Consider the following 27,199-nt stretch of genomic DNA (forward strand, 5'->3'; position numbering starts at 1 on the left):
CATTCTGCAGCCCTTGGATCAAGGAGTAATTTCAACTTTCAAGTCTTATTTAAGAACTACATTTCGTAAAGCTATAGCTGCCATATATAGTAATTCCTCTAGTGGATCTGGGCAAAGTAAACTGAAAACATTCTGGAAAGGATTCACCAATCTACATGCCATTAAGAACATTTGTGATTCATGGGAGGAGGTCAAAATAATAACATCAATAGGAGTTTGGAAGAAGTTGATTCTAATGGATGATAAGGGGTTCAAGACTTCAGTGGAAAAAGTAACGGCAGATATGGTGGAAACAGCAAGAGAACTAGAATTAAAAGTGGGGCCTAAAGATTTAGGCTGAATTGCTGCAATCTCATGATAAAACTTGAACAGATGAGGAGTTCCTTTGTAGGGATGAGCAAAGAAAGTAGTTTCTTGAGATGGAATCTACTCGGGGTGAAGACAGTGTGAACACTGTGGAAATCACAACAAAGAATTTAGACATAATTTAGACAACAAAGAATTTAGACATAATTTAGACAACAAAGAATTTAGACATAATTCTAAATATTAAACAAAATATTTAGAATATTACATACACTTAGTTGATAAAACAGTGGCAGGATCTGTGAGGGCTGACTGATTTTGAAAGTTCTACTGTAGGTAAAATGCTATCAAACAGCATCACATGCTACAGAGAAATCTTTCATGAAAGGGAGAGTCAGTTGATGAGGCAAACTCCATTGTTGTCTTATTTTAAGAAACTGCCACAGCCACTCCAACCACCACCCTGATCAGTCAGCAGCCATCAACACTGAGGTAAGACCCTCTGCCAACAAAAAGATTATGACTCACTGAAGGCTCAGATGACTGTTAGCATTTTTTAGCAAGAAATTATTTTAATTAGGTTTGTACATTGTTTTCTTAGACATAATGCTATTGTACACTTAAGAGACTACAGTATAGTGTAAACATAACTTTTATATGCACTGGGAAACCAAAAAAATTGTGTGACTCACTTTATTGCAATATTTGCTTTACTGCAGTGGTCTCAACCAAACCTACAACATTTCTGAGGTGTGCCTGTAATCGTAATCTCAGTTTCCCTCACTTTAAGAAATCTTTCTGACTATGCCCAAACAGAAGTGTTTTTGCATTACTGAGTTGTTCTCATATGGCATATAGTCTGTAACACTCATTGAGCCCTCACAATTTACTGCCTTGTAGGGGTAATTATCAGCTTTTTCTGTAAATATCTATCTTTCCAAATAGGGTGGATTCCCTGAAAGCATAGACAAGAATCATACCAATATGATCTCCCTGGTGCTCAGTAAGCCACAGGTACTGATCTGCATTTGCTGGATGACAAGTATGAAAAAGAGGGAAGGAACTGTGGAGCAGGAGGAGGGCCCCACCTAGGAAAGAATCCTCACCCCCACCCAGTGACAGCAGGCAAATCAGGATCAGAGGTAAGTAGGAAGGGTCTGCAAGAACTCCAAGGCTACTAAAAGCATATGGGAAGTTTCACTCTTCCAATTCCATTTGCAATGAAATTCAGAATCAGCAACACTTAAGTCAGGATCGGTTACCCTAGCTTTTGGACCTCTACAACATGAGTTAGGTCATCAGCTTTAAAAACCCTTTCTTAATTCTAAATGAAAATAATACCACTGGTGAAATTTAAGAAATACACATAATATCAGACTTAAAAAGAAAACTCACCACATGTTGTGTTCAAAAACTTTGGCTGGGTCAGTTAAAATCCTTGATCCCAGAGGGGCCACTGGGTGGTAACCACTTTGGTATCTGCGTGGCACCTTTCCTAGCCTTAGACAAGAAATGGAATTTCTCCAAATCATATTCATCCTAAGCAGTACCTAAAAAGTTACAAATGATTAATTAGTCAACATAGATTAAACAGTGTATTGTTTATCTAATACCCAAAACCTGGTTCTAAAGGTTTTCAATCTGAGAATGCACATGAAAACTAGAAACTTTTTAATGAAAGATGAGCATAACAGCTTCTCTCCTGAAGTATATTCAGGCCAAGAGATGGGAGAGAAATATTTAGGGTGGGCAATACTGGCTGGCATTTTTTTGAAGCCATAGCCTTGACCAACTTTGCTTTGTTCGATATTTTATTTGCTTATTTAATTTTTATCACATGATCAAAGCATGTCTGAATTTGTGTACTAAAGACAGTTTTTTTTTTAAAAGTAATTTTATTTTTGGGGGGGTAATTCTACGAAAATATATTTCTAGGAAATATTTTGTGACCACTAGACAAAAATCCCAAGTATGGTAGAAGAATAAGAAAACAAACCTGTAACTCTCATTCTCCGTGCTGAACTTAATAATATGAAAATCAGTCAAATAAATAAATATTAAGACAGAATCTTAGCAATTCTTAATTCTAACAATCCTGTATACATATATTTTTAAGAATAGTCAGTAATATGGATGCAAAATAGATTTCCCTGAACAAAATGCATGCTTTGCCAGGCATGGTGGCTCATGCCTGTAATCCCAGCACTTTGGGAGGCCGAGGCAGGTGGGTCACTTGAGGTCAGGAGTTCGAGACCAGCCTGGCCAACATAGGAAAACCCCATCTCTACTAAAAATACAAAAAAAAAAAAAAAAAAAAAAATTATCCAGGAGTGATGTGAGTTCCTGTAATCCCAGCTACTTGGAGGCTGAGGCAAGAGAATCGCTTGAACCCGGGAGGCGGAGATTGCAGTGAGCCGAGATTGTGTCACTGCACTCCCGCCTGGGCAACAGAATAAGACTCTGTCTCAAAACAAACAAAACAAAACAAAAATGCATGCTTAAGGCCAGGTGCAGTGGCTCATGCCTGTAATCCCAACATTTTGGGAGGGCAAGGTGAGAGAGTTACTTGAATCCAAGAGTTAGAGACCAGCCTGGGCAACATAGTGAGACCGTTTCTTCAAAAAATAAAAAAAAATTAGGGGTGATGGTGCACATCTGTGGTTCCAGCTACACGAGAGGCCGAGCCTAGAGGCTGAAGCTGTAGTGAGCCATGATCGTGCCACTGCATTCCAGCCTGGGTCATAGAGCAAGACTCTGTCTTATAAAAAAGCAAAAAAAAAAAAAAAAAGCATGCTTATACCCTAGCTCAAGAGGAGAATCATCTGCTGATTAGCCCAAATCCATCTCCATTTCTGGAAGAATAACAAGCATTTAAAGAGTATGTCATCTTAATTATGTACTTGTAAATATGTCACTTTAAAATCTTTATGGAAAAGTATTAAAAAGAAGCTCTAAGGTGCTTACTTTTTCCAATAAGAAACCATTGTAATACTGCTTGACATTTCAGTTGTTCATCACAACATTCAGCCTAATGCTGTCAGCTGTCAGGTGGAAACAGATGCTAAAAGGTGTGTGTATGTAATATGCATCACAGATTATTGGAGGTGCTATTAGGCGTAAAAATGCCATATACTGTGCACTCTTTACCACCCTACTGAAAATGAATAGGTTTAAGACTGTGAATTCCAAAATGAACTGCAGAATGTCAAAAACAGCTCTTTGTACTTTTAAACATAAAATTCAAGATTTTCCTTTTGGAAAAAAAAAGTGGGGGCATAGTTATACATACCAACAAGACTGTAATGGTTCCATTCAAATGTGACTTAACAGTGATAAGAAATGAAACCTTCAACAGCAAGTGCAGATGCTCCTGTTTCTTATTTGTTTTCCTTCTCCAGTAAATGCAAGCTCTTTGGTGGAGACAAATGAAATGAAATGCTCCACCTACCACCACCTTTACCCTGATGTGCCTTTGTTCTTTTTGCCTGCCAATGTTCCACATAAGACTATCAGTGTTCTATAAAACCCTACCTGCAAAATTATTTTTAGAGCTCTTTCTGCAGTGAATAGTATTCATAAAATCTTTTGTATGCTGAAGAGTAGAAATTGATTACACCTAGAAAGCGAGGCAATTCATGCTCAAAAGTATAAAATGATGTAAATGTTTCCTACCCAGGAAAGGCAAATCAAAATGGAATTTCAATCCTTTAAATAATCACGTGATACTTATCTATACTCATCTATATATAGAAGAGGGAAGAAAAAAAAGTAAGAGTTTCTCTCACTATAAATGACCAAGAGCCTCTGTAGACAGAGACAAAAAGATACAACCAGATTGGATTATTAGGCAATTCAGGAAAATGTCAGAGAAATGTGAATCTTGCAGGCTGCTAGTCTGTGGAGAAAGCGTGGTGTGGCCAGGGTCTAAATATGTGGCAATTTCCCTACTTAGGGAGCTGTTTCTTTAATTAACTACACAAACATCTTTATTTCACTTGCTTATCTATAACAGTTATGCACAGCCTTGCATTGCTATTTATCTTATTACATAAATATATAATAACTGTATATAGGAGATAATATAAATACATAATAAAATTATATAAATGCCTTCTTACTTAAATTGCAAGCTTCTAGAGGCAGCACCAGGCTGCTCATGAATTGTTTGACTGATTACATAAAAATGGTATTTGTCTGACATAAATCTAATTGGATGGAAGTTACTTCATATTTTCCAGGGTGGATCCTAATTAAGATCCTTGCAGTGCGAAGGAAGTGATAGAAGAATGTGACAATGTACAGGTAGCTATCCAATTAAATTAACTACGATGATTAACAAATATGTGCTTTGTATTATTACTACCACGTTAGCCTAAGGTTTGCTGGTCATGGTTCAATTTTGTGGGAAAAGAAGGGCAGGGCCAGCCCCGAATAAAATTGTGGTAGAAAAAGTAGGTTTCTGCCACCAGAATGACCCAATCCCTTTATGTACCTTCTCTTAGCTCTCTTTTGGCATACTCTAATTTGAATACCAGTTTAACTCAGATATTTGCACAACAAAACTGTGTGAATAAGTAGTATTTTTATTTGAAACAACACAAAGAGGTACAGTTTAAAATATTCCATTCATCCAAAAGAAGGCAAGAAAGGAAGAACAGAGGAATGAAAAACAAATAGGACAAATAGAAAACAAATACCAAGATAGCATATTTAAACCCAACCATATCAATACTTACAATAAATGTAAATGGGCTCCAATTAAAAAGCAGATTATTAACTTGGATTTTAAAAAGTAAGACCCAGCAATATACTGTTTATAAGGCAAGCACTTTAAATATAAAGAAACAAATAGATTAACATAAAAAAAGGTATACCATGCAAACACTGCATAAGAAAGCTGGTGGGGCTGTATTAATAGACAAAGTAGACTTCAATGAAAAGACTATTATAGAGATAAAGAGGGGCATTTAATAATGATAATAAGCCAATTCATCAAGACAACATAGCAGTCTTAAATATGCATGTACCTAATAACAAAGCTGTAAAATAAATAAAGCAAAAAGATAGAACTTTCTAAAAGGAGAACTTAACAAATTCACAGTAATACTTGGAGATTTTAACAACCCTTTTCCAGTAATAAATAGAAAAATAACCAGCGACAAGCTATCTAAAAATCAAAAAGGATAAAGAAGATTTGAACATTATTAACTTGACCTAGATGACATTTATAGAAAGAACATCATACAGCAATAGCAAGAATACACATTCTTTTCAAATGAACATGGAACATTCACCAAGGTAGACCATATGCTGGGCTATAAAACAAGTCTCAATAAATAGATAAATTTGGCTGGCCAGGCACAGTGGCTCATGCCTGTAATACCAGCACTTTGGGAGTCCGAGGCGGGCAGATCACCTGAGGTCAGGAGTTTGAGACCAGCCTGGCCAACATGGTGAAACCCCATCTCTACTAAAAATCCAAAAAAAAATTAGCTGGGTATGGTGGCGGGTGCCTATAATCAGCTGAGGCACAAGAATCACTTGAACCCAGGAGGCGGAGGTTGCAGTGCCACTGCACTCCAGCCTGGGTGACAGAGTGGGACTCCGTCTCAATGAATAAATAAATAAATAAATAAATAAAAATAAATCCCAAAGTATTAAAATCATAGAGTGTGCTTTTTGACTATAATAATATTAAATGTTAATATTTTGATGAATTAACTTGTATTAATAAATATCCCTTCTTATCTCTGGTAACAGTCATTTTCTTGAGGTCTACTTTGTCTGATATTAATACAGCCCTACCAGTTGTCTAATGTAATGTCATGTATGGCATGCTGTGTATCTTTTAAAAAAATTTTAGTCTATTTGTGTGCTTTTCTAATAGGCAGTGCTTTTCTAATAGGCAGCATATTGTCAATCCTTGCTTTTGTATCCAAATTCGAAATAATAATAAGATAGCTACAAAAATTTCCAAATGTTAAGGAATTAAGCAACACAGCTATAAATAACCTATGAGTAAAAGAACAAATCTGAAGAGAAATTAGAAAATATGTTGAACTGAATGATAACAAAATCTCAAAATATCAAAATGTATGGGATGCAACTAAAGCAGTGTATAGAGAGAAATTTATAGTTTTACATATTTTTATTACAAAAGAGAAAGATGTCAAATCAATAATCTCAGCTTCTATCTTTTTTTTTTTGAGACAAGGTCTTGCTCTATCACCCAGACTAGAGTGCAATGGCACGATCATAGCTCATAGGCCTGCTTTGGCCTCCCAAGTAGCTGGTACTACAGGCATGTACCACCACACCTGGCTACTTTTTTTTTTTTTTTTTTTAAGAGAGGGTCTCCCTATGTTGCCCAGGCTAGTCTTGAACTCCTGGGCTCAAGGGATCCTCCCACCTCAGCCTCCCAAAGTGCTGGGATTACAGGCATCAGCCATCTTGCCTGGCCTCAGCTTCTATCTTCACAAGCTAGAAAAATAAGAATAAATTAGACCCAAAGTAAGTAGAAAGAAGGAAATAATAAAAAATAAAAACAGAAAGCAATGAAATAGAAAACAGGGCCAGGCATGGTGGTTCACGTCTGTAATCTCAGAGCTTTGGGAGGGAGGTCAAGGTGGGCAGATGGCTTGAGGCCAAGACTTTGAGACTAGCCTAGGCAAAATAGTGAGACCTTGTCTCTAAAAAAAAAAAAAAAAAAAACAAAACAACATCAACAACAACAAAAAACTTCAAACAAACAAAATTAGCCAGTGCCTGTAGTCCCAGCTACTTGGGAGGCCAACGAGGGAGGATCACTTGAGTTCAGGAGTTCAAGGCTGCAGTGAACTATGATCATGCTACTGCACTGCATTCTGGGCGACAGAGCAATACCCTGCCTCAAAAAAAAAAAAAAAAAAAAAAAAAAAGAGAGAGGGAGGGAGGGAAAATGAGCAAAGCAGGGAAAAGTCAAAGTCAAAAGTTAAGTTCTTTGGAAAGATTAATAAAACTGATAAACTTCTGGCAAGACTGATATCAAACATGTGTTTCACAAAACACAAACTTCCAATAATAGGAATGAAAAATGAGATATCACCACAGACCTCACAGACATTGAAAAGCTAATACTGGGATATTATGGACAATTTTATTGCATTCATTAGATGGGACAAAGTCCTTGAAAACCATAACTTACCAATAATAACAAAATAACACAAGAGAAAATCTGAATAGCCCTAAATTTATTAATTACATTTGTAATTAAAATCAAAACAAACAGCACACCTAATAGGATGGCTGGTATTTAAAAACAGCAACAACAACCCAGAATATAACAAGTATTGGTGAGGATGTGGAGAAATTAGGAAATTGGAGCCCTTATTCATTGCTATTGGAATATAAAATGATACAGCGGCTATGAAAAAACATTATGGTGAATCCTCAGAAATTAAACATAGAATTACCATATGATTCAGCAATTCTACTTCTGGGTATATACCCAAAAGAAGTGAAAGCAGAGACCAAAGAGATATTTGTACACCCATATTCATAGCAACATCATTCACAATAGACAAAAGGTAGAAGCAACCCACGTGTCCATTGAAGATAAATGGATAAACAAAATGTGATACATACATATATATATATATGTACAATGGAACATTATCCAGCCTTAAAAAGAAAGGAAATTTTGACACATGATACAACCATGGATGAATCTTAAAGATATTATGCTAAGTGAAATAAGCTAGTCATAAAAGGATAGATATTGTATGATTCCTCTTATATGAGGTTCCTAGAGTAGTCAAACTGATAGAGACAGGAAGTGGAGTGGTGTTTGGCAGAGGTTGGGGAAGGGGGAATGGGGAATTAAGTTTTTAATGGATAGGGGAGGGGCGAGAGGAAACCGGGAGACATAGATCAAAGGATACAAAGTTGCAGATATGTAGGATGAACACGTCTACAGATCTAATGTACAATACGAGGACTACAGTTAATAATATTGTATTATATTTGGGATTTTTGCTGAAAGAGTAGATTTCAGGTACACTTGCCACACATACACACAAAGGTAACTATGTGAGAAGATACATTTGTTAATCTGCTTGCCTATGGCAACCACTTCACTGTGTATATGTATATTAAAACATCTTCTTGTATACCTTATATATACAATTAAAGAAGAGAAGCTAGATACCAAAAAAGTAAAAAATAAATAGATAAAGAGTTTCATTTAGGGAAGATGAAAAAGTTCTGGAAATGGATGAAGTATGAAGAAGGCAACAAAAATTTCCACAAATCCTGATAAGGTGTTTCAGTTTTTTAAAATTTACTATGTGAAAAATCTGAAAACGCGGTCCTGACCCTTCACTTAACTCAAATTAATGTCACATCAAAGGTATATATTGTACCAACTTTGCCCACAGGTTCCCATTTTCAGCTCACCATCCTATGAAGGTCCTTCCTCTTGAATCCTAAGAAGGCCAAAATGAAACAGAACAAGCAAGACTTTAGGGCCATGCCCCTATGAGATCTTAATGCCAAGGCTCAGTCATGAATAGGCAATGGTTAAAGCAATCACTAAGGAACAGACGAGAAAGGAAATGAAGCTCATTCAAGTATTAGATTGACAGTGTCATTAAAAATCGCATTTATTATGCTACCAAGTATAAAGAGGCATACCAAGAAAAGCTGACAGACTTCCTGCCAGCTCTAGGTGTAGGTAGGTATGTGCCTATTTTAGAATGTAAGGAAAAGAACAAATGTATAAAAGGACTTGGGTTCAGCATACATAGTAACTATGACAAGCCAAGGAGAAGGTGGTTTTAATAGTTCCCAGTTTCCTGAGCAGACTACCACCACAATGAGCATAGTGGCAAAAGCAGCAGCCTTGATACAGAAGGCCAACTTATGGGGAGCAGATCTCTCCCCAGCTACAAATTTTGGCTAGATGCTTTGCCTACCACTAAAATGGGATCCTTTTCACAATGATTCATACATCTGCCTGACCATATCAACAAACTATAACATATGCTACAGGAATAGGTAAAATGCATGTAATGCACATGACAAAATACCTCTTAACTGCAAATTTTGCTTTTGGGGAGCAATAGTTTTGAGTAATACTTTTTTTTAAAGAAGGATTTTAATAAAAGGAAAGACTCCATAGTATATTTTGCAAATTGAAAAAATATTTTAGAAAGTAAAGGCTGAGCACAGTGGTTCATGCCTGTAATCCCAGCACTTTTGGAGGCTGAGGCAGGAGGATTGCTTGAGCCTAGGAGTTTGAGATCAGCCTGGGCAACATAGAGAGACCTCATCTCAAAATAAAAATAAATAAATAAAAGGAAATAAAGCACCAATTCCAATATCTCTTCCATGTAAATTTCATTTTTTAAAAAAAAGTTAAATATTTACCATGTGTGATGACCTATCCTAAGCACTTATATACAGTATATTATCTTATTTAGCTTCCATTTCCCTATCAAGGGGTACTATTTTAAGAAAAAAAACCTATAAAGGACGAAGTAAACTAACAGGCCTAAAGTCACCCAGCTAAAAATTGATAGAGATTCAATTCCAGTCCAAGCAGTCTAATTAAAGAATCCACATTCTACCTTTTTGGATGTTTTTGTTTTTGCTTTTTTGAACAGCATTATTATTCACATACATATAATTCACCCATTTGCCTTCTACTTTTGTACACCACATATACAAGAAGGATCATGTTACTGATTCCCCAGTCTTTAATGGGGTTGCTAATTTTGTTGTAACTGATTTAAGGAGGCCCAGAATTCCTTCTCTCCCTTCATCTCTCAACTCTGTTTTTCTCTTGGGCCTTAATCAAATAGCAAGCAATGCCATTGGTAGTCAGCAGTCCCCAGATTTAGGAAAGCACAGTCATTCTCTTATTTGGCTTGTCATATTACTATATGTGCTGAACCCATACATAACAATATGTATAATCTGTACTCAAACCTCCAGGTGCAGACAAAAGGCTCTTGCATCACCTAAATAATGTAACATTTTAACACCCACGTCTTTTCACTGGTTTGCTTCTGCAGAGCTGAGTAGTAGAGGCAAAGAACGGCTTCTTAGTTCCATTGCTTTTTAAGATGGTTCCTAAGACTGCTTTCTTGCATTTTAATACTACTAGAGGAACACCAAAGAAATAGAGCAAACAGTACTGCTGTTTGTGTGAATCTATAACGATTATCCTTGGAGCACTTAGCTAGCTCTAGGAAAAACTATTTGTAAAACTCCCCAAGGATGATTCCCAGTTGTCTCAGCTCACTGCAACCCCAGGGAGAGGAACTGCTATTAACCATACACTAAATGCCAGTCCACCATTTAAAAGTTAACTTCCCTTCAATGTTTCCTGAGTTCTGAGTATCCTTTAAATAAATAAATTAGTGAGACATTCATGTTTTCACCTTTGTAACTGTTTAGCATTTCTTCTCAGCTGGGAAGCTGGGAAGCAAACATCATCTAGAATGAAGTTGCACTAAACATTACCTGAGAGGCTAGCATTAATGAGAACAAATTAAGCGCTACTGTTGTACTTTTTTGGAGAGCAAAAGCTGACAGGTAAGAAACACTTAAGTATCAACTACACTGCAGTGAAAACTGAAGCTTCAATTAACCCTGGCAATTTCAGAGAACTCAGAGGGTGACCATCTGCCAGACAAACAGCTTAGGCAACTCATGCATCTTGTTTTAATCTTTCTTTGGATGATTATAATTTCAGGGTATAAATAAGGTTATTAGCAAGAACAGAACAACAACAATAATTACAGTAAGTATTTGCAGAGCACTTTGATCACACTATGACGTCAGTAACTCTGCAGCTTCAAAATGGGAATTTCATGCTTAGTGTTTGTTCTCCATGACTGCCCTGAATGGTGGCTACATGATACACTCACTCACACAAAAAGAGGCAACTGGGACTCAGAAGTTATTTCTCTAAGGGATTTAATGTAAGCTCATCTCAAAGCCATCTCAATCCAAAATATCTGAACTATTCTTATTTCTCTGGACGTTGTCTCCAAACACATTATACTGGGCCAGAATGAAATTGGTTTTAACTTATTTACCTGGCATTTCACATTTAGACTTCTGTGTACGGAAGAAGGAAAAAAGCCTGGATTCTTGATGGCATCATTGAACAGGTAAACCAATGATAGTCTATCTCTGGACTTCTTGCTAGGTGAAAAAAGTAAATCCTTTTGTATTTTAGCCACTATTAGGTTTTCTGTTACGTAATATGTATTATTGTTAAGTCCTGGGATTTCAGAGACAAATCCATTTGGTTTCTGCTCTCAAGAATTACCATTAAGTGAAGAAGAAAGAGATGCAAACAAAGAATCCTGACATGATATATAGTAAAGGTAAGTACAAAATGCTATTGGAGCACAGAGGAATGAATGATTAAGTCTACTAGTGGTGGCTCTGAGAAGCTTTCTGGTGGAGGCAATATTTGTGCTGGGTATAGAAGAATGAGTAACATTCCACGGAGAAAAGGGTAAAAGCCAGGGAATTTCAGGCAGGAGGATTAGCACAAATAAAGATTAAACAGGTGTGAAAACATGGAATATTCAGAGAATAAAAATAATATAGAAAAAGGTGCTGACCTAAATAATTCTGGATATGAATAGTGTCTATAAAACTGAAGGCAATAGGAATGGTAATAAGCACTGTACTCTAGTTGATAAAGGGTTAACAATTCTGAAATCAGTATACAAGGAAATCAGAATTGAACAATTAGGAAGTAGGTGATACTTGGCAGAAGCCAGGTTTCTCATTGTTGGAGTGGGAGGTTACAAACAAGGGAGAAGAAAAGGCTAGAATAATCTATATGGTAATGACTTAGAATGCGAGTCATTTGTATGCACTCATATTTAGCTTAATATACATACGTTATATATAGAAATATCTGTAGATATGTATGTATACATTCATTAGTATACACACATATATTTCCTTACTCTGTCATCTGAGAGGGCCTAGAAGTCATCACATCCCGGTGGCAACAAGCACACCCAGTACCCAGATCTTCGTTTCTAACCATTCTCTAATAAAACAGAACCATGGCTGCTTGGAGAACTGGCTGATTCTAGGATTGAGGTAGAGAATATAAGATGAGCCTAGAGCATCTTATAGTGCCAGAAAGTAAGGAAGTGCACACACATACACCCGAAAAACCAAAAAAACCTACAGTGCTGAGGGTATTGTCAAAAGGACACGGGAGCCAACTGAACGTGTAGCCAATGGCCAAAGCTAGAACACTCTGAGCAACAAAATAAAAAGTAGTTTTGGATTACAACCCAAAGTATAAAATAAATATCCATGTATCCATACTGATATAAATGATTAAATAAACAAATAAATGAGGGAGAAGAGAGAAATCGTCCATGCAAACAGTTCTAAATAATTTATGTAAATAAATACTCTTCCCTTAAGGAAGTGGAACATAACTCCTTATTAAGTGTGGGCAGCACATAGTGACTTCTTTCTAAAGAGTTCAGTGTGGAAAGGGGGAAAAATAACTCTGCAGCAGAGTAACTTCACAAAGACTTCCTCAGCCAGGTGATCAAGGTTAACACAAACAGTGATAGTGCTGATAGCATGTACTCTTGATATGATGTGACAAAAACAGCACTTTACCTCTATGTTCTTCTTCCCCAACCCCCATAACTTCAGTCTAATCATAAGAAAACTATCAGATAAACCCCAGTTGACAGACATTCTATAAAATATGACTAATACTCCCCAAACTGTCAAGGTCATCAAAAACAAAGAAAGTCTGAGAAACTGCCAGAGCCAAGCAAAATAAGGAGACATGATGACTACATGTAATGTGGTATCCTGGATGGAATCCTGGAACTCAAAAAAGACATTAGGTAAAAAGTAAGGAAATCTGAATAAAATATGGACTTTAGTTAACAATAATGTATCAATATTGGTTCATTAACTGTAACAAATGTACCATACGAATCTGTTACTAACAAGGGAGACGGGGTATGGACTATATGGAATCTCTCTATACTAACTTCACAATTTCTTCATAAATCTAAAAGTGTTCTAAAATTAAAAATGTAAAACAAAATAATTTTGTATGACTACAGACTATGATGTGAGGGGCAGACAGGTGGGGTGGGGAGGTGGTTATAAGGCTGGAAAGTTAGGCAGAGGCCAGATAGGAATCTTCATGTACACCAAATTAAGCAGTTTGAATATTTTCTCACAGGCAATGCAACAAACAGAATTTTAAATAAGAGAGCAAGATGATGAGATCTGTTCAGTGGTCCCCCCCTCATCCTGTCTGCAGGGGATAGGTTCCAAGATCCCTAGTGGATGCCTGAAACTGTGAATAGTAACAAACCCTATACATACTATGCTTTCTCATATATATATAAATATATATATATATATATGATAGTTTAACTTACAAATTAGGCTTAAGAGATTAGCAATAACTAATAAAACAGAACACTTGTAACAATATACAATAAGTTATGTGAATATAGTCTCTCCCTCTCTCTCAAAATATCTTATTATACTGTATTAACCCTTCCTGTGTTGATGTGAGATGATAAAATGCCTACGTGATAAGATGCAGTGAGGTGAATGATGCAGGCATCGTGACATAGTGTTAAGCTACTATTGACCTACATCTGAAGGACGATCAGCTGCTTCAGGTAATCCTGGATCATGGAGCCATGACGGTGTCAATGGCTGGCTGTCAGGAGCAGATGATGACTACCGGGTAGTTAGAATTTATAGAGTGGATACACTGGACAAAAGAGTGATTCACTTCCTGGGCAGGACAGAGTGAGATGGTGTGACATTTCATCATGCTATTCAGAATGGCATGCAGTCTAAAACTTCTGCCTTGTTTATTTCTGGAATTTTCCATGTAATATTTTCAAACTATGGTTGACAGTGGGTAAATGAACCATGGAAAGTGAAACCATGGATAATGGGAGACATTATTTATAAAGATTATAAAGATTTATAAAATGTATTTATATACATTATAATGGCCTTATACTACCAATGACTGATCAGTGAAAATCAAAGTTCTGGGACCAGGGCATGTGTAGCATTTAAAATCTCCCCATACAATCTTGGTGTACATTGAGGATTGAGAACCACTCAGATACAGAATTAATGAGAAGAGAAAGAGGCCCAGGGCTACACACTAAGACTATTAGATCATGACAGCTAAAGAAAACAGTGGCCATGAGTATCAGCGAGGGCACATATTCAAGTCACACTTCAGAGGGAGAATCAATGAATTTCTTGCAATGACTAGATGTAAAAGTTGTGTGCAGTGAAACAGGAGACAAGGTTTCTGGCTTGCATGGCTGAGTAGATGTTGATGGTATTCAAAACAGAGTTCATACACACAGGCAAAAAGGCTGGATAATGGTGGGATGAAGGTAGGGAAGGGAAGATAATGAGTTCAATTTGCACATGACAAACTTTAAGGATTCTACAATATATTCAAATGGATAGCCCCAATAGGTACTTAGAAATGAATTCATGTGAGTGGTAGGTGCTAGAGATGTGTATCTGGGAATCAAGTCCTGGTTTTACAGGTGGTGGCTGAAGTCGAGAGGGACTGATCAAGAAAAAAAAAATAGGGCAGATGGAACTAATGGTAATACTGATATTTAGGAAGAAGAGGGGTTAGTTTATGGGACTGAATACTAAAGAATATTAAAAGAAGCCAAAAATAAACAATTGGTTTTAGAAATATAGGAAATCAGTGATGACCTTTATCAAGGTGATTTGAAACCTGGCTCTGCCAGCAGAAAACAGTTTAATCAATATATAAGTCACTGGAGTAAAGGAGGTAATGAATGTAGAAGACTGACAGGCAGAGGAGAGAAAAGGAGAGAAGTTGGGCTGTATTTTGAGGGATCATGTAGGTGAAAGAAGGGTATTTGTTAAGCTGCAAAGATTCTTGAGTATCATTGTAGGAAGAGAGAACACACACACACAAAGACTGAAGATACTGAAAAAAGAAAATTGCTGACAAAACAAGTTTTGAGAATAAGTAGGCCAAAGAAAGGGGAAATAAGTACACAGAAAACACATCAGCTATGTGAGGTATCTAGAACAACTTTATGCTCTGAAGAGTAAGAACAGGTGAGTTTGTAGTAGAAGAGAAGATGGCTAAGACACTCCTTTCCCAATGAGCTCTTCTTCGTGAAGTAAGAGGCTGTAAGGTAGGGGGCATGAGAAAAGGAGGAACAGAAAAAAAATGGGAAAGGACACTAACAACATTTGAATAAAAGAATGTCAATGAATATAAGTTGCCTATCTAAAGATGCAGCTCAAATTAGTGGTTATTTATTGGTTGTCTCTCAAGTATTCACTCCCTACTTCCCATAGCTCATGGACTTGAAATCTGTACATTTTCTGAGAGGCCAGAGTGGACATGATTGAAGCCAGAGGTGAACATATACCCTATGCTAAGCCAATTGGCACACTTCTATACCTCTGGGCATAGTGATTGGTTAGGAAGTGGGCATGTGGCCAAACCTGTCCAACAGAGTACCTTTCTGTTTTACTGCTAGAGATCTGGGAACAAAGATAATTTTTAATACCTATTAGGTATGAAAGAGGAAGCACCTGTTATGTATGAAAGAGGGGCTTTTTCAACAGCCCCAAAGCTGTTGAAAGCTATATTGGTCAGCTTGGGCTGCCACAACAAAATATCATAGACTAGGTTGCTTAAACAACAGAAATTTTATTTTCTCACAGGTCTGGAGGCTAGAAGTCCCATATCAAAGTGCTGGCTGATTTGGTTCCTGGCTTGTAGACAGCCACCTTCTCATTGTGTCCTCCAATGGCCTCTGTACATTCGCAGAGGGAGAGAGGTATCTTTGATATCTTCTCCTCTTTTTATAAGGACACCAGTTCTATTGAATTAGGGCCTCACTCCTAAGACCTCACTTGATCTTTATTACCTCCATAAAGGCCCATCTCTAAATAAAGTCACATTGTGGGGTAGGCCTTCAGCATATGAATTTAGGGGGACACAATGCAGTCCATAACAAAAGCCACCTTGGAGCCATGAGTGGGCCTAACGTTAGGTATGCATGGTACAAATATAGGATGAAGCCAACTATGAGGCAAGAAAACTAGGAAGCTAAAAAGAGGTTCATAAGTCCCATTGTTAAGTAGTTGGATTAAATTCCTCTTTTTTTTTTTTCAGTTATCGAGCCAATACATTTCTTAATTGTTTAAGCCATCTGAGTTTTCTGTTATCTGCAACCAAAAGTAACCTAACTGATAGGGCAGTTATTGATTTCCTCTAGTACCTAGTTTGTGGGGCGAAATATTTGGTTTGATCTGGATTAGGACTATTTAGGCTTGTAGTATGGAAAGCAATGGTGATTTAAGATGGTGGAACTGAAGGAAAATATAACTAGTAACCACAGAGTAAGCCCATGCTGACTGGGAAAAAAATAATAGAGAGGGAAGAGGAGGGTAGAAGGAATTGGAGGAGCTGATGGACTTAAAGTGGCTAGAGTCTGGGTTTAAAAGAAACAAGGGGAGGGACCCAGCAACTTGGGAGGCTGAGGTGGGAGGATCACTTGAGCCCAGGATTTTGAGGCTGCAGTGAGCATTGATCATGCCTAGGTGACAGGGCAAGACCCGGACTCTAAAAGCGGGGGGGAAATGGAAAGAAACGGGGGAGGGAGAAGACAGATAGGAGGTACTGGTTAGGAATGAGGCCTTCTAAGTTTTTTTTTTTAACCCATCTCACCTAGTAACAAAAACAGTAAACACTGTAACAATGAGAAGGAACTACTGCTTTGAACGAGAGGCTCTTACAGTGTGGCCAAAACCACAAGGCCACAAATGCCTATGAAAGAGAAAGCTTTTAGTATTGACAAAAGCTAAAACATGGACTCCCGTCCACCATCTTATGTTAATCTTCTGAAAGTCATTATAATAGATCTCCATCCCTTGCTCTTCAGGAACAGTCCCCCACTGGACACATCTGCTAAAACAGGGTTTGTCCAACCAAGGTCCTATGACAATTATTTAAATTGCATTTTTATTATGATAATAATCTAAAATTCAATAGGAGCCATGTATAACTGCTACTTGATTTCAGTGCCTGTGTTTGCATTTATGATCTTGCTGGCAATAAGCAGCACAGATGTAATACATAAATGATGCATCTGAGTATACAGCACACTGTAAAAAGATTCTGCAGTATTTTGAATAGAGAAAAGTGGTGAGGGAATTGGGAAGACACATAGCACACAACAGCACAGATGGGCTGAAGTCAAAAGAACCTGCGTGATGATGGTCAGTAGCTTCTTTATAATGAGAGTTGCAATTTATTTTCAGTAAAACATCAGCAGTCACACTATACTGCTGTTAATTCGAGTTTTATTGGTTTTGTGGTTGTACTTCTACTTATTTTGATTCTGTGGCTGAATAGGAGCTCTATGTACAAGGAGCTTATACCTGGATTTGTGTTCATAAACAACATAGTAAGAATATTTTAAGTCAACTGAGGGACCTGAGAATATTTTTCCTTTAAACAGAGATTTATTTCTCAGCATTTAGAAATAGTATTAGAAAATTCTGTTCCAGAGAATTCTACAGTTTTTTTTTTTTTTTTTTTTTTTGAGATGGAGTTTCACTCTTGTTCCCCAGGCTGGAGTGCAATGGCAAGATTTTGGCTCACCGCAACCTCCGCCTCCCCAGTTCAAGTGATTCTCCTGCCTCAGCCTCCTGAGTAGCTGGGATTACAGGCATGCACCACCACGCTTGGCTTTTTTTATTTTTAGTAGAGATGTGGTTTCTCCATGTTGGTCAGGCTGGTCTCGAACTCCCGATCTCACATGATCCACCCACCTCGGCCTCCCAAAGTGCTGGGATTACAGGTGTGAGCCACCGTGACCAGCTGCTGGGAATTCTACTCTTACTGCTCCTTAATAGCAGAAATATCCCTAAGTAGGGCAGAGTCACCTCAATTCTCTGCAGAAAGCAATTTCAGGAGGCGCTGAAGGGTATGGACTAGGTTGGTTCAGGATCTGCCACTTACTACCACAGGTTGTATCACTACCAGAGGTTGTCTTAGTTTTACAACCTCTGGCATGATACCTAACTTCGCTAGTCTCAATTTCTTTAATAAAATGTGGCTAATAAGGTTATTTCCAAAGATAGGAAGCTTCTGGGAGGTAACACATGTAGCTTAGTGCTGGGTGCGTGGTAAGTGTTCAATCAGTGCTAACCCATTTGCTGTTATCATTAGTCTGCGTCTCCTCACAATTTCCACAGGGCTTTGTGAATACCACAGGATCAAGCCTTCCACTAAGATGCTGCTTAATTTGAACAGCCCTAAGTAGTCCCAACTTTTCAAGAAGACAAAAGACTAATTTACCAATGAAGCAGGATGGTATAGTAGAGGGCTGAACCGACAACAGGCTTAGTCCCAAGTTCAAGTCACTTAATAGGTGGCTGAGCCGGGACTTGAAGTTGAGATTAAGTCTGTTGTCAGTTCATGATTTTTTAGGGAAAGTCACTTTGCTTACGCCTATCAGTGCGTTCGTAAAATGGAGAGAATTCTTAAGTCACGAAGTTCTTACAAAGAAAATTATAAACTACATAGTGCCTTACAAATGTAAAGTCAAATTATTATTCAACAAATTCCGGAAACATTTCTAAGGGGCACCTCTTAAAACTAAAACAGAAAAAAAAAATCCCACAAAATAAAATTAATAAATAATTACGAACACCCTCCCACCTCCCACTGTCTAGCAATCAGGTACTGAGGCAGTCAGTTAGGACCACAAGCTAAAATGAAAGTAACAATCAAGTCTTACTTTCTGCAACAGTGCAAGCGGGAGGCAAAAAGAAGTGCTAGCTCCCCAGCTTTCCTTTCTCCCCCACTGAATGGCAGCACTGGGTGAGGATCAAGTAGACACGGCATAGATGGGGACACTGTCTTACTGTCAAGGAGGGGTGGGAGAAGGCTCTCGCTTTTCTAAATGGACCCCTGGGGTGGAGGTGGTCAGGGACGCGGGAGGGCAGAGAAGGGAGCCTGGAATGGAAGGAAGTCCTCTGAATGGAGGCATCTGGGCTAGGAATGCAGGGGGCTGATTCCTAGACTACAGCCCCTCCAGGAAACTGCAATGTTCTAGCTGTGCACCAACTATGGTGTGGGGAAGGCAGCTTCTCCCCATGAGGCCCTCCAGGCAGAGCCTTGTAATTGTCTACGGTCAGGCCGGAAAGATCACATGTGGAATTTCGACCTAGAGCCAGACTCCTCACCCACAAAGAAGTAAACCTTATCCCAGGAAACTATATAAACTTTAAAAAATCAATAAATTTAAGAAAGGTTTAGAAAAGCCCATGAATAATAATGTCACAGCAAGCTGCTAAAGAATAATTGAGAATATTAATTATGTTCTTAATCTCCAAGGAATACATCATATAGAGAAACCTTAGTAATCTTTCACCTATGAACGGTCTTATTCCTACGCTCATTTGTAAGACAGCTGTTAAGAGCTCAGAACCACATTTTCTATAGGAACATTTTAAATGGTGATTAAGAAACCAGGCTAGTCCACACATGCTTTTTAAATCCATAACGTGGATGAAAAGAAATGTCCTTGTTTATTTTAAATGGTCTTAGAAAACTGGCAAATCCTATTTTCCCAAATAGCTGAAACATTGCCAATCCACACTGCCTGGGGCAACTCGAATCTTATTTAATACAAAAACAATCTGATTAAATATGATTCTTTCCAAACAACAACAAAACACATAAAACCTGTCAACCAACTCCCTGCCACCTGACAACCTAAGATGTGTCTAGAAGGTACTAATGTTGTTTAGCTAAAAACTAAACCTGTACCTCAAAATAAGTGCTGTCCCTTCAAATAAGTGACTTTAAGATATTACTATTTATTCCAATAATAGCAAAACATTTTTCAAATTCCATTTTCAGATAATGTCCTCATAGCAAGCTATTGTTCTTTTTCATATCCTCAATGATGGCAAACTCTTTGCTTTAGAAGAATACCTTTTGCTTTCAGAGTAAGTTGTTGTTCTTGTTGCCATACATGTATAAACTCCTGACATAAACAGCTTGGAAGAATAATACTCATTAAGATACAGCTTCTGGTATGTTATTTCCTTGAACAGTCTTAAGCAGTCATACCTCATAAATCCAGTTCACATAGTACATACTGTAATACCACAAATGATAGTATCTTTAGATATTACTTAGATAATATCCTTAAATGTTACTCTTTTCTAAGAAGCCAAAGTTATCTGGAAATATGAGCTGGATGTTTTTAAAAAGTGTTTTTATTTAAATGGAACATATACAGTGGGAAAGATCCCTCTACAAATTCAACATAAAATAATATGAAATACCTAGGAATAAACCTAGCCAGAAATATACAAGACCAATATGAAGAAAGCTATACAACTGTACAGAGGGACATGGAAGACAATTTTAATAAGTAGGAAGACAGTACATGGGTTTCTGGGGCTGAAGATTCAATACTGTAAAAATATAAATTCTCACCAAATCATCTATAAAATTAAAGTAATTCCAATAGAAATTCCAAAAATGTTTTGGGAGAACTTTAACAAATAATTTAAAAGTTCATCTGGACAAATAAACATGCAGGAAGCACCAGAAAAATACTACAGGGAGAAAGAGTGATGTGATTGTGTTGGGTGGAGTTGGGGGATGGTGTGTACCTGTCCTTCCAGACATTACAACACGCTGTCAAACAAATAAGTCTTGGGCATACCTCTAACACAGGAGATACAGTCAAAGCAAATGGAACAGAATAGAAAGTCCAGAAATGAGTTAGAATACATATATAAGAATTCCATTTGTAATAAAGCTAGTATTTCAAATTAGTGGGTTAGAGCTGGCCTATTCAAAGATGTATATTAAGAAAAGGGCCACCCGTTTGGAAAAAAAAGGTACATCGCTACTCCATATCTAACATCAAAATAAATTCCAGATGAGTTAAACTTTTAAATGTGAAAAATTAAATCTTTATTAGTCTAGAAAAAAAGTGAATATTTTCCCAAAAAATGGGGTAAAAAAGACTCTTAAACATGATACCAAAGCCACAAACTATTTAAAAAAGGAGAACAAGACAAATAGATTGCTTACATTTAAATGTATGGGAAAATATGCTATAAAAGACACTGGTGGAAATAACCTGCAAAATATTACAATGTGTTAGTTTATAAGGAATGCTTAGAAAATAATAAGTAGAAATGACCTCAGCAGGAAATGTGCTAATGCTATGAATAAGCATTTACTAAAGAAATGCAGATGGCCACTAGACACTTGACACTGTTCATCACACTAATAATAAATGTCTCTTTAGGATTCTTTTGACTGCAAATAACAGAAGGCACTACTCAAAGTGGCTTAAATGATAAGGAAATAATATCTGTCATAACTGAAAGCCCAAAGATTGGGCAAGTTCCAGGTAAGGTTTCATCTGCTATTCTACAATGTCATCGAGGATCCAGGTTCCTGCCATTTCTCCATCCTGCTCTCCGCAGCATCACCTTCATCCTAAGGCTAAGTCCCTCTGTCAATTACAAAATGGCTGCAGCAGTCCCAAGCATCACACAGACATGGCAACATCCAGCAAAAGAAAAGGACCATCTCTTTCTTGTGTCTCTTTTTAGGGAGGAGGAAACTTATCCACAACTTCCCAGCCAGACTTGCTCTCAGATTTCACTGGCCAGAATTTGGTCACAAACTATTCCCAAATCAATCTCTGGTAAGAGAATCTTAAGCTAGAAGTTCTCAGAGTATGGTTCACGAATTCCTGGGGAACCCTACCCCCCTTTAGGCAGTCTTCAAAAGGCTAGAATTATTTTCATGATAATATCAACATATTATTTGCCTTAAAAAAAAAAAAAACACTGTAGTGCCATTTGCACCGATGGTGCACAGGCAATGTGGATAAAAGCATTAGCACCTTTGCCTAAATCAAAACAGTGGCATCAAACTATACAGAAGATCACTGTCTTCTTCACCAACTATGGACTCACAGAAAAAAAAAAAGGCAGTTTCACGTAAGCATTTCCTTGATGAAGCAATAAAAATTGTTTTCACAGAGCATCATTTTAACTTTGGTATTTTCTCAAAAATAAATGAAGTAAGACTGCCAAGAAAACAACTGACACCATTTGTTGCCTTTGATAAAATTTAAGCTTTTAAGCAAAAATTAGAATTCTGGAAAACCTGTGTTCACCACTATAAGCCTAACAGCTTTCTAATTCTTAAACACTGTTCAGATGAGAACAAGATATTTTTGGTACTATAAAATGAAATGTGTCAACATTTGGAAGACCTATACAACTCAATGAGCCAGTATTTTCCAGATGACCAACATAAGATGATACAAAATCAAGCACGGGCTAAAGATCCAGTCAAAGTATAATACAAGACAGACCAATGGATTTTAATGTAGCAGAATATGAAAAATTCACTGACAAGGCTTCAAATTGTAATATTGCAATTAACCTTTAAGATACTACCACTTACTGGGATTTGGTGTAGTAGCAAAGTAGAATACCCATATTCATCTGAAGAGACAAAGCACTCCTCCCCTTTCTAACCACTTATAAAATATATCTGTGTGAGATCAGATTTCTTCACATATGTCAACCAGAACAACATATCACAACAGACTTAATGCAGAAACAGATATAAGAATCCAGTCATCTCTTAGGTGAGACATTGAGATTTGCAAAAAATGTAAAACAATGCCATTCTTCTAATATTTTTCTTTTGGAAAATATTTTTTATAAAAATATGCCATAATAACATACAATGAGTTTATTAGTCTTATTTTTAAATCACTTAATAATGCAGTTTTTACAGGTGTTGTGATCAAAAAGATTTAATAAATATTTAAACAATTAATTTTTTCTTAGGTTACATTTCAAATGTAGTAAATATCCATAGCTACAAGCCACATAAACAAATGTTCTTTGGAGCCTTTATAATTTTTCAGTGTCAAGAGGTCCTGAGACCAAAAAGCTGGAGACTCGCTGCCTTAGATTAATTTTCTGGGTGATATGGATAGCGGAAAGCCCATCACACAGAAAACAGTAAAATAATCTTCTGTCATTTTGGCAAAGGTAAAAACACTGTGATAAATGGTGTGCAGGAACAGGCATTCTGGCAAACTGAGGGGGCACTGAACTGAGAGACCTTTCCTGAGGGGGCTTTGGTAATACATATGAAAATTTTAAAGAAAAAATTAGAAAGAAAATTTCGTTTCTAAAAATATATCCTATGGATATAATCAGAAGAATATATTAAGGATTTGTCATAGCATTATTTGTATATTATACTGAAAAACTACAATACAAATATTAATTTTTAGAAGACTGACTAAATTATTGTACATGCATAGAAAGGAAAATTATGTAGCTGCTTAAAAATGTTGCTAAAGCCAGGCACAGTGGCTCATCCCTGTAATTCCAGCCCTTTGAGAGGCCAAGGTGGGCGGATCACCTGAGGTTGGGAGTTTGAGACCAGCCTGACCAACGTGGAGAAACCCCATTTCTACTAAAACTACGAAATTAGCCGGGTGTGGTGGTACATGCCTGTAATCCCAGCTACTCGAGAGGCTGAGGCAGGAGAATCGCTTGAACCCGGGAGGCGGAGGATGCGGTGAGCTGAGATCGTACCACTGCACTCCAGCCTGGGCAACAAGAGCGAAACTCCGTCTCAAAAAAAAAAAAAAAATCTTGCTAAAGGCTGGCCCCAGTAGCTCACACCTGTAATCCCAGCACTTTGGGAGGCCAAGACAGGCAGATCATTTGAGGCCAGGAGTTAAAGACCAGACTGGGAAACATAGTGAGACCCCCATCTCTACAAAAAATTAAAAAATTAGCTGGGCATGGTGGTGCGTACCTGTGGTCCCAGCTTCTTGGGAGGCTGAGGCAGGAGGATGACTGGAATCTGGGAGGTTGAAACTGCAGTGAGCCATAATTGCACCACTGCACTCCAGCCTAGGTGACAGAGTGAGGCTCTGTTTCTAAAAAAAAAAAAAAAAGGTTACTAAAACCCTAAATTTATTGGTATGTGATATGGTTTGGCTGTGTCTCCACCCAAATCTTATCTTGAATTGTAGCTCTCATAATTCCCACATGTTGCAGGAGGCATCTGGTGGGAGATAAATGAATCATGGGGGCGGTTTCTCCCATACTGTTCTCGTGGTAGTGAATAAGTCTCACGAGATCTGATGGTTTTATAAGGGGAAACCCCTTTCACTTGGCTCACATTCTCTCTCTTGCCTGCTGCCATGTAAACTATGCCTTTTGCCTTCTGCCATGATTGTGAGGCCTCCCCAGCCACATGAAACTGTGAGTCCATTAAACCTCTTTTTCTTTATAAATTACCCAGTCTGGGGTATGTCTTTATCAGCAGCATGAAAATGAACTAACACGGTATGAAAAGATGTCCATGATTTATTAGGTAGAAAAAAAAAGTCAGGTACAAGATAGTATTTATAGTACAGTCTCATCTTAAAAAATTAATGTCTATATACCAAGAAACATGCATATGCATAGGGAAAGTCTAGTAGAATTTATAGCAGTTGTCACTGATTGAAAGGCTCACAGATCTTCCTTGCATTTTCTTCTTAATATATCTCGAAATCTTTTTTTTTTTTTTTTTTTTTTTTTGACAGAGTCTCACTCTGTTGCCCAGGCTGGAGTGCAGTGGCGCGATCTTGGCTCACTGCAACCTCTGCCACCCGGGTTCAAGCAATTCTCTGCCTCAGCCTCCCAAGTAGCTGGGATTATAGGCCCCTGTCACCATGCCTGGCTAATTTTTGTATTTTTAGTACAGGTGGGGTTTCACCATGTTGGCCAGGCTGGTCTTGAACTCCTGACCTTGTGATCCACCCACCTTGGCCTCCCAAAGTGCTGGGATTACAGGCATTAGCTACCACGCCTGGCCTAAAATATTCTTTTTTCTATGTAAACCCAAATTACCTTTATAATTAGAAAATATAAAAATATTTTAAAATCACTAAATATACAAATTCTATATAATACTCATGAGTAGAGGATCCACTCTAGGGAATAAAAGATGGTATAATAGGCAGTAGGTGACAGCAACACTAGAATGCTGGATTCTGGACCCAAATACCCAAGGGTAAATGTCCAGAGAAGAGTTGCTTAAAAGACCTCTAATTGTCAGACTGGGTAAGGCAGATGATTATGGATGCTGATTAAGGTGGAGCAAAGAACCAGGAAGTAGAAAGAAATTATTAGAAAAGGAAAAGGGTAACAGGAGAATGTGGGAAACAAACAGCCCATGCTAGAATGCTGAATTCCAGTTATCTAGAAACCTCCTATTCATCAACTATGGCAGGCACTTGCTACACTGTTGTTTGACATTATGGCTGCTCTCTCTTTCCATTTGGTGACTGTGTTTCTGACGCGCCAGGATCGTTTCATTTATAGTACTTGTTAATCATCAGACAGCAAACACAGATGGTACCAGTCAGGTCTGCCCAGCCTTGCTGCTGAAGCTGGAGTCAGCTCCTAGGAAAGCTCGTGCACCCTCTGCTGGTCATCTCTACACCAGGACAAGAGGATCTGTGTCCAAAGGAGGTAGGTAGCTTCCCATATCACAGGGATTCACCTTTGTATTCTCCAGCTAATTTCAGTGAAGACTTTGGGAACCATTTCCTCAAACTGCCACCTCAAACAGACAATTCCAGACTAAAACAATGCCTTCCTTTATTATGCCAAAGAGAAACATCCTAAAAACTAAAGTGCTGTGAGAAAATTTTCCATCAAGAGCATTTTAAGTTCAACGATTTCACCTTATTACTTAATAATTAAAGGTGTCCAAATGGCTGCAACACTTAATATGGCTATAAAGCTCCATTAGCGTTTACTCTGGTTGAAAATCTGAGAACCACTCTAACAGATCTTATTTGTACAGATTTTATAACTTACAAAAGCTCTCACATTCATTTTCACATCTGATCTTCAACTATCCTGTAAGTGAGGGACAAGGGTGGGAAAAGCATTTCTGTTATCACTGTTGTACAGATGCAGGAGCTGAGGCTCGAGCACTTGGTCACATAGCCACAAGAGTCCACTCTCCAAGCAGGCTCCTGACTCCAGATTCTATATTCTACTTAGTACGCTATTCCATCTGAGCTGCTGATCCATCAGAAGTTTTCTAAAGAGTTGGCATGAATTTTAGCAGAGAGGTAAGAGACCGGAAATACATGTTTCCATAATACATCCCACTTTTGCTTCAAATGTCATCTAAATTTTAGATGCTGAACCCTACATCTGAGGGGTTTGCATTGCAGGCAGTGCTTTTCCCAAAAAGAACATCAGCTTAACAAGGGAAGTGGATATCTTAGTAAGAAATCTACTGAAAACCAAATAAAATTAACTTAGAATTTCTATGTGTGGCATGTCTATGCCCATAAAAAGTATATCCTGTCAGGCTTTGTAGCTTTCACTAAGTCAATGCTATATATGAAGCATGAAACTGGGTTGGGGATTCTCAAGTTCTGGTCCTGCTTTCTCTTGAATCTTTATAATCTCGATGATTTTCCCCCATGAAAACAAAGTACTATGGATACTGTTTTGTTGGAGTGCCAAGCTAAAAATCAGTATGCTGAAGAAGAGAGATGCAGTGAAATTTAGCCATAATCACCAAAACTAAAGAACAAAAGTAGTAATAATAAACAGATTCAAACAATTATATAAGGTTTGCTTTGTGCTAGGCACTACTCCAAGTCATACACATGCACACACACACAAATTCATTTAGTCCTCCCAAGAATCTTCACTAACAGATAAAGAAATTGAAGCACAGAGAAGTTAAGTAGTT

At 37.7% G+C, this 27,199-nt stretch overlaps 1 protein-coding gene across 10 annotated transcripts in view; it reads right to left on the bottom strand.

Moving 5' to 3' along the window:
* METTL8 (methyltransferase 8, tRNA N3-cytidine) overlaps positions 1-27,199 on the bottom strand; it is a 126,383-nt gene that overhangs the window by 81,941 nt on the left and 17,243 nt on the right. For 4 of the 10 annotated variants that reach the window (XR_008624540.2, XM_063595442.1, XM_034954484.3 and 1 more), the window contains exons 2-3: positions 24,245-24,368; positions 1,702-1,856 (exon numbers count right to left, since the gene is read on the bottom strand). The exons of 2 other annotated variants lie outside the window; for them this stretch is intronic. Coding sequence is in view for 5 of the 8 variants with exons in the window: in XM_063595442.1 (XP_063451512.1) it covers positions 1,702-1,856; positions 24,245-24,368 (279 nt within the window). In the remaining 3 variants the exon portion in view is untranslated. The remainder of the gene's footprint in view (positions 1-1,701; positions 1,857-24,244; positions 24,369-27,199) is intronic. 4 more of the 10 variants (XR_010109473.1, XM_034954485.3, XM_008978025.4 and 1 more) reach the window with 2 other exon arrangements.

Source organism: Pan paniscus, chromosome 13, assembly GCF_029289425.2.
Source record: "Pan paniscus chromosome 13, NHGRI_mPanPan1-v2.0_pri, whole genome shotgun sequence".
NCBI lineage: Eukaryota > Metazoa > Chordata > Mammalia > Primates > Hominidae > Pan > Pan paniscus.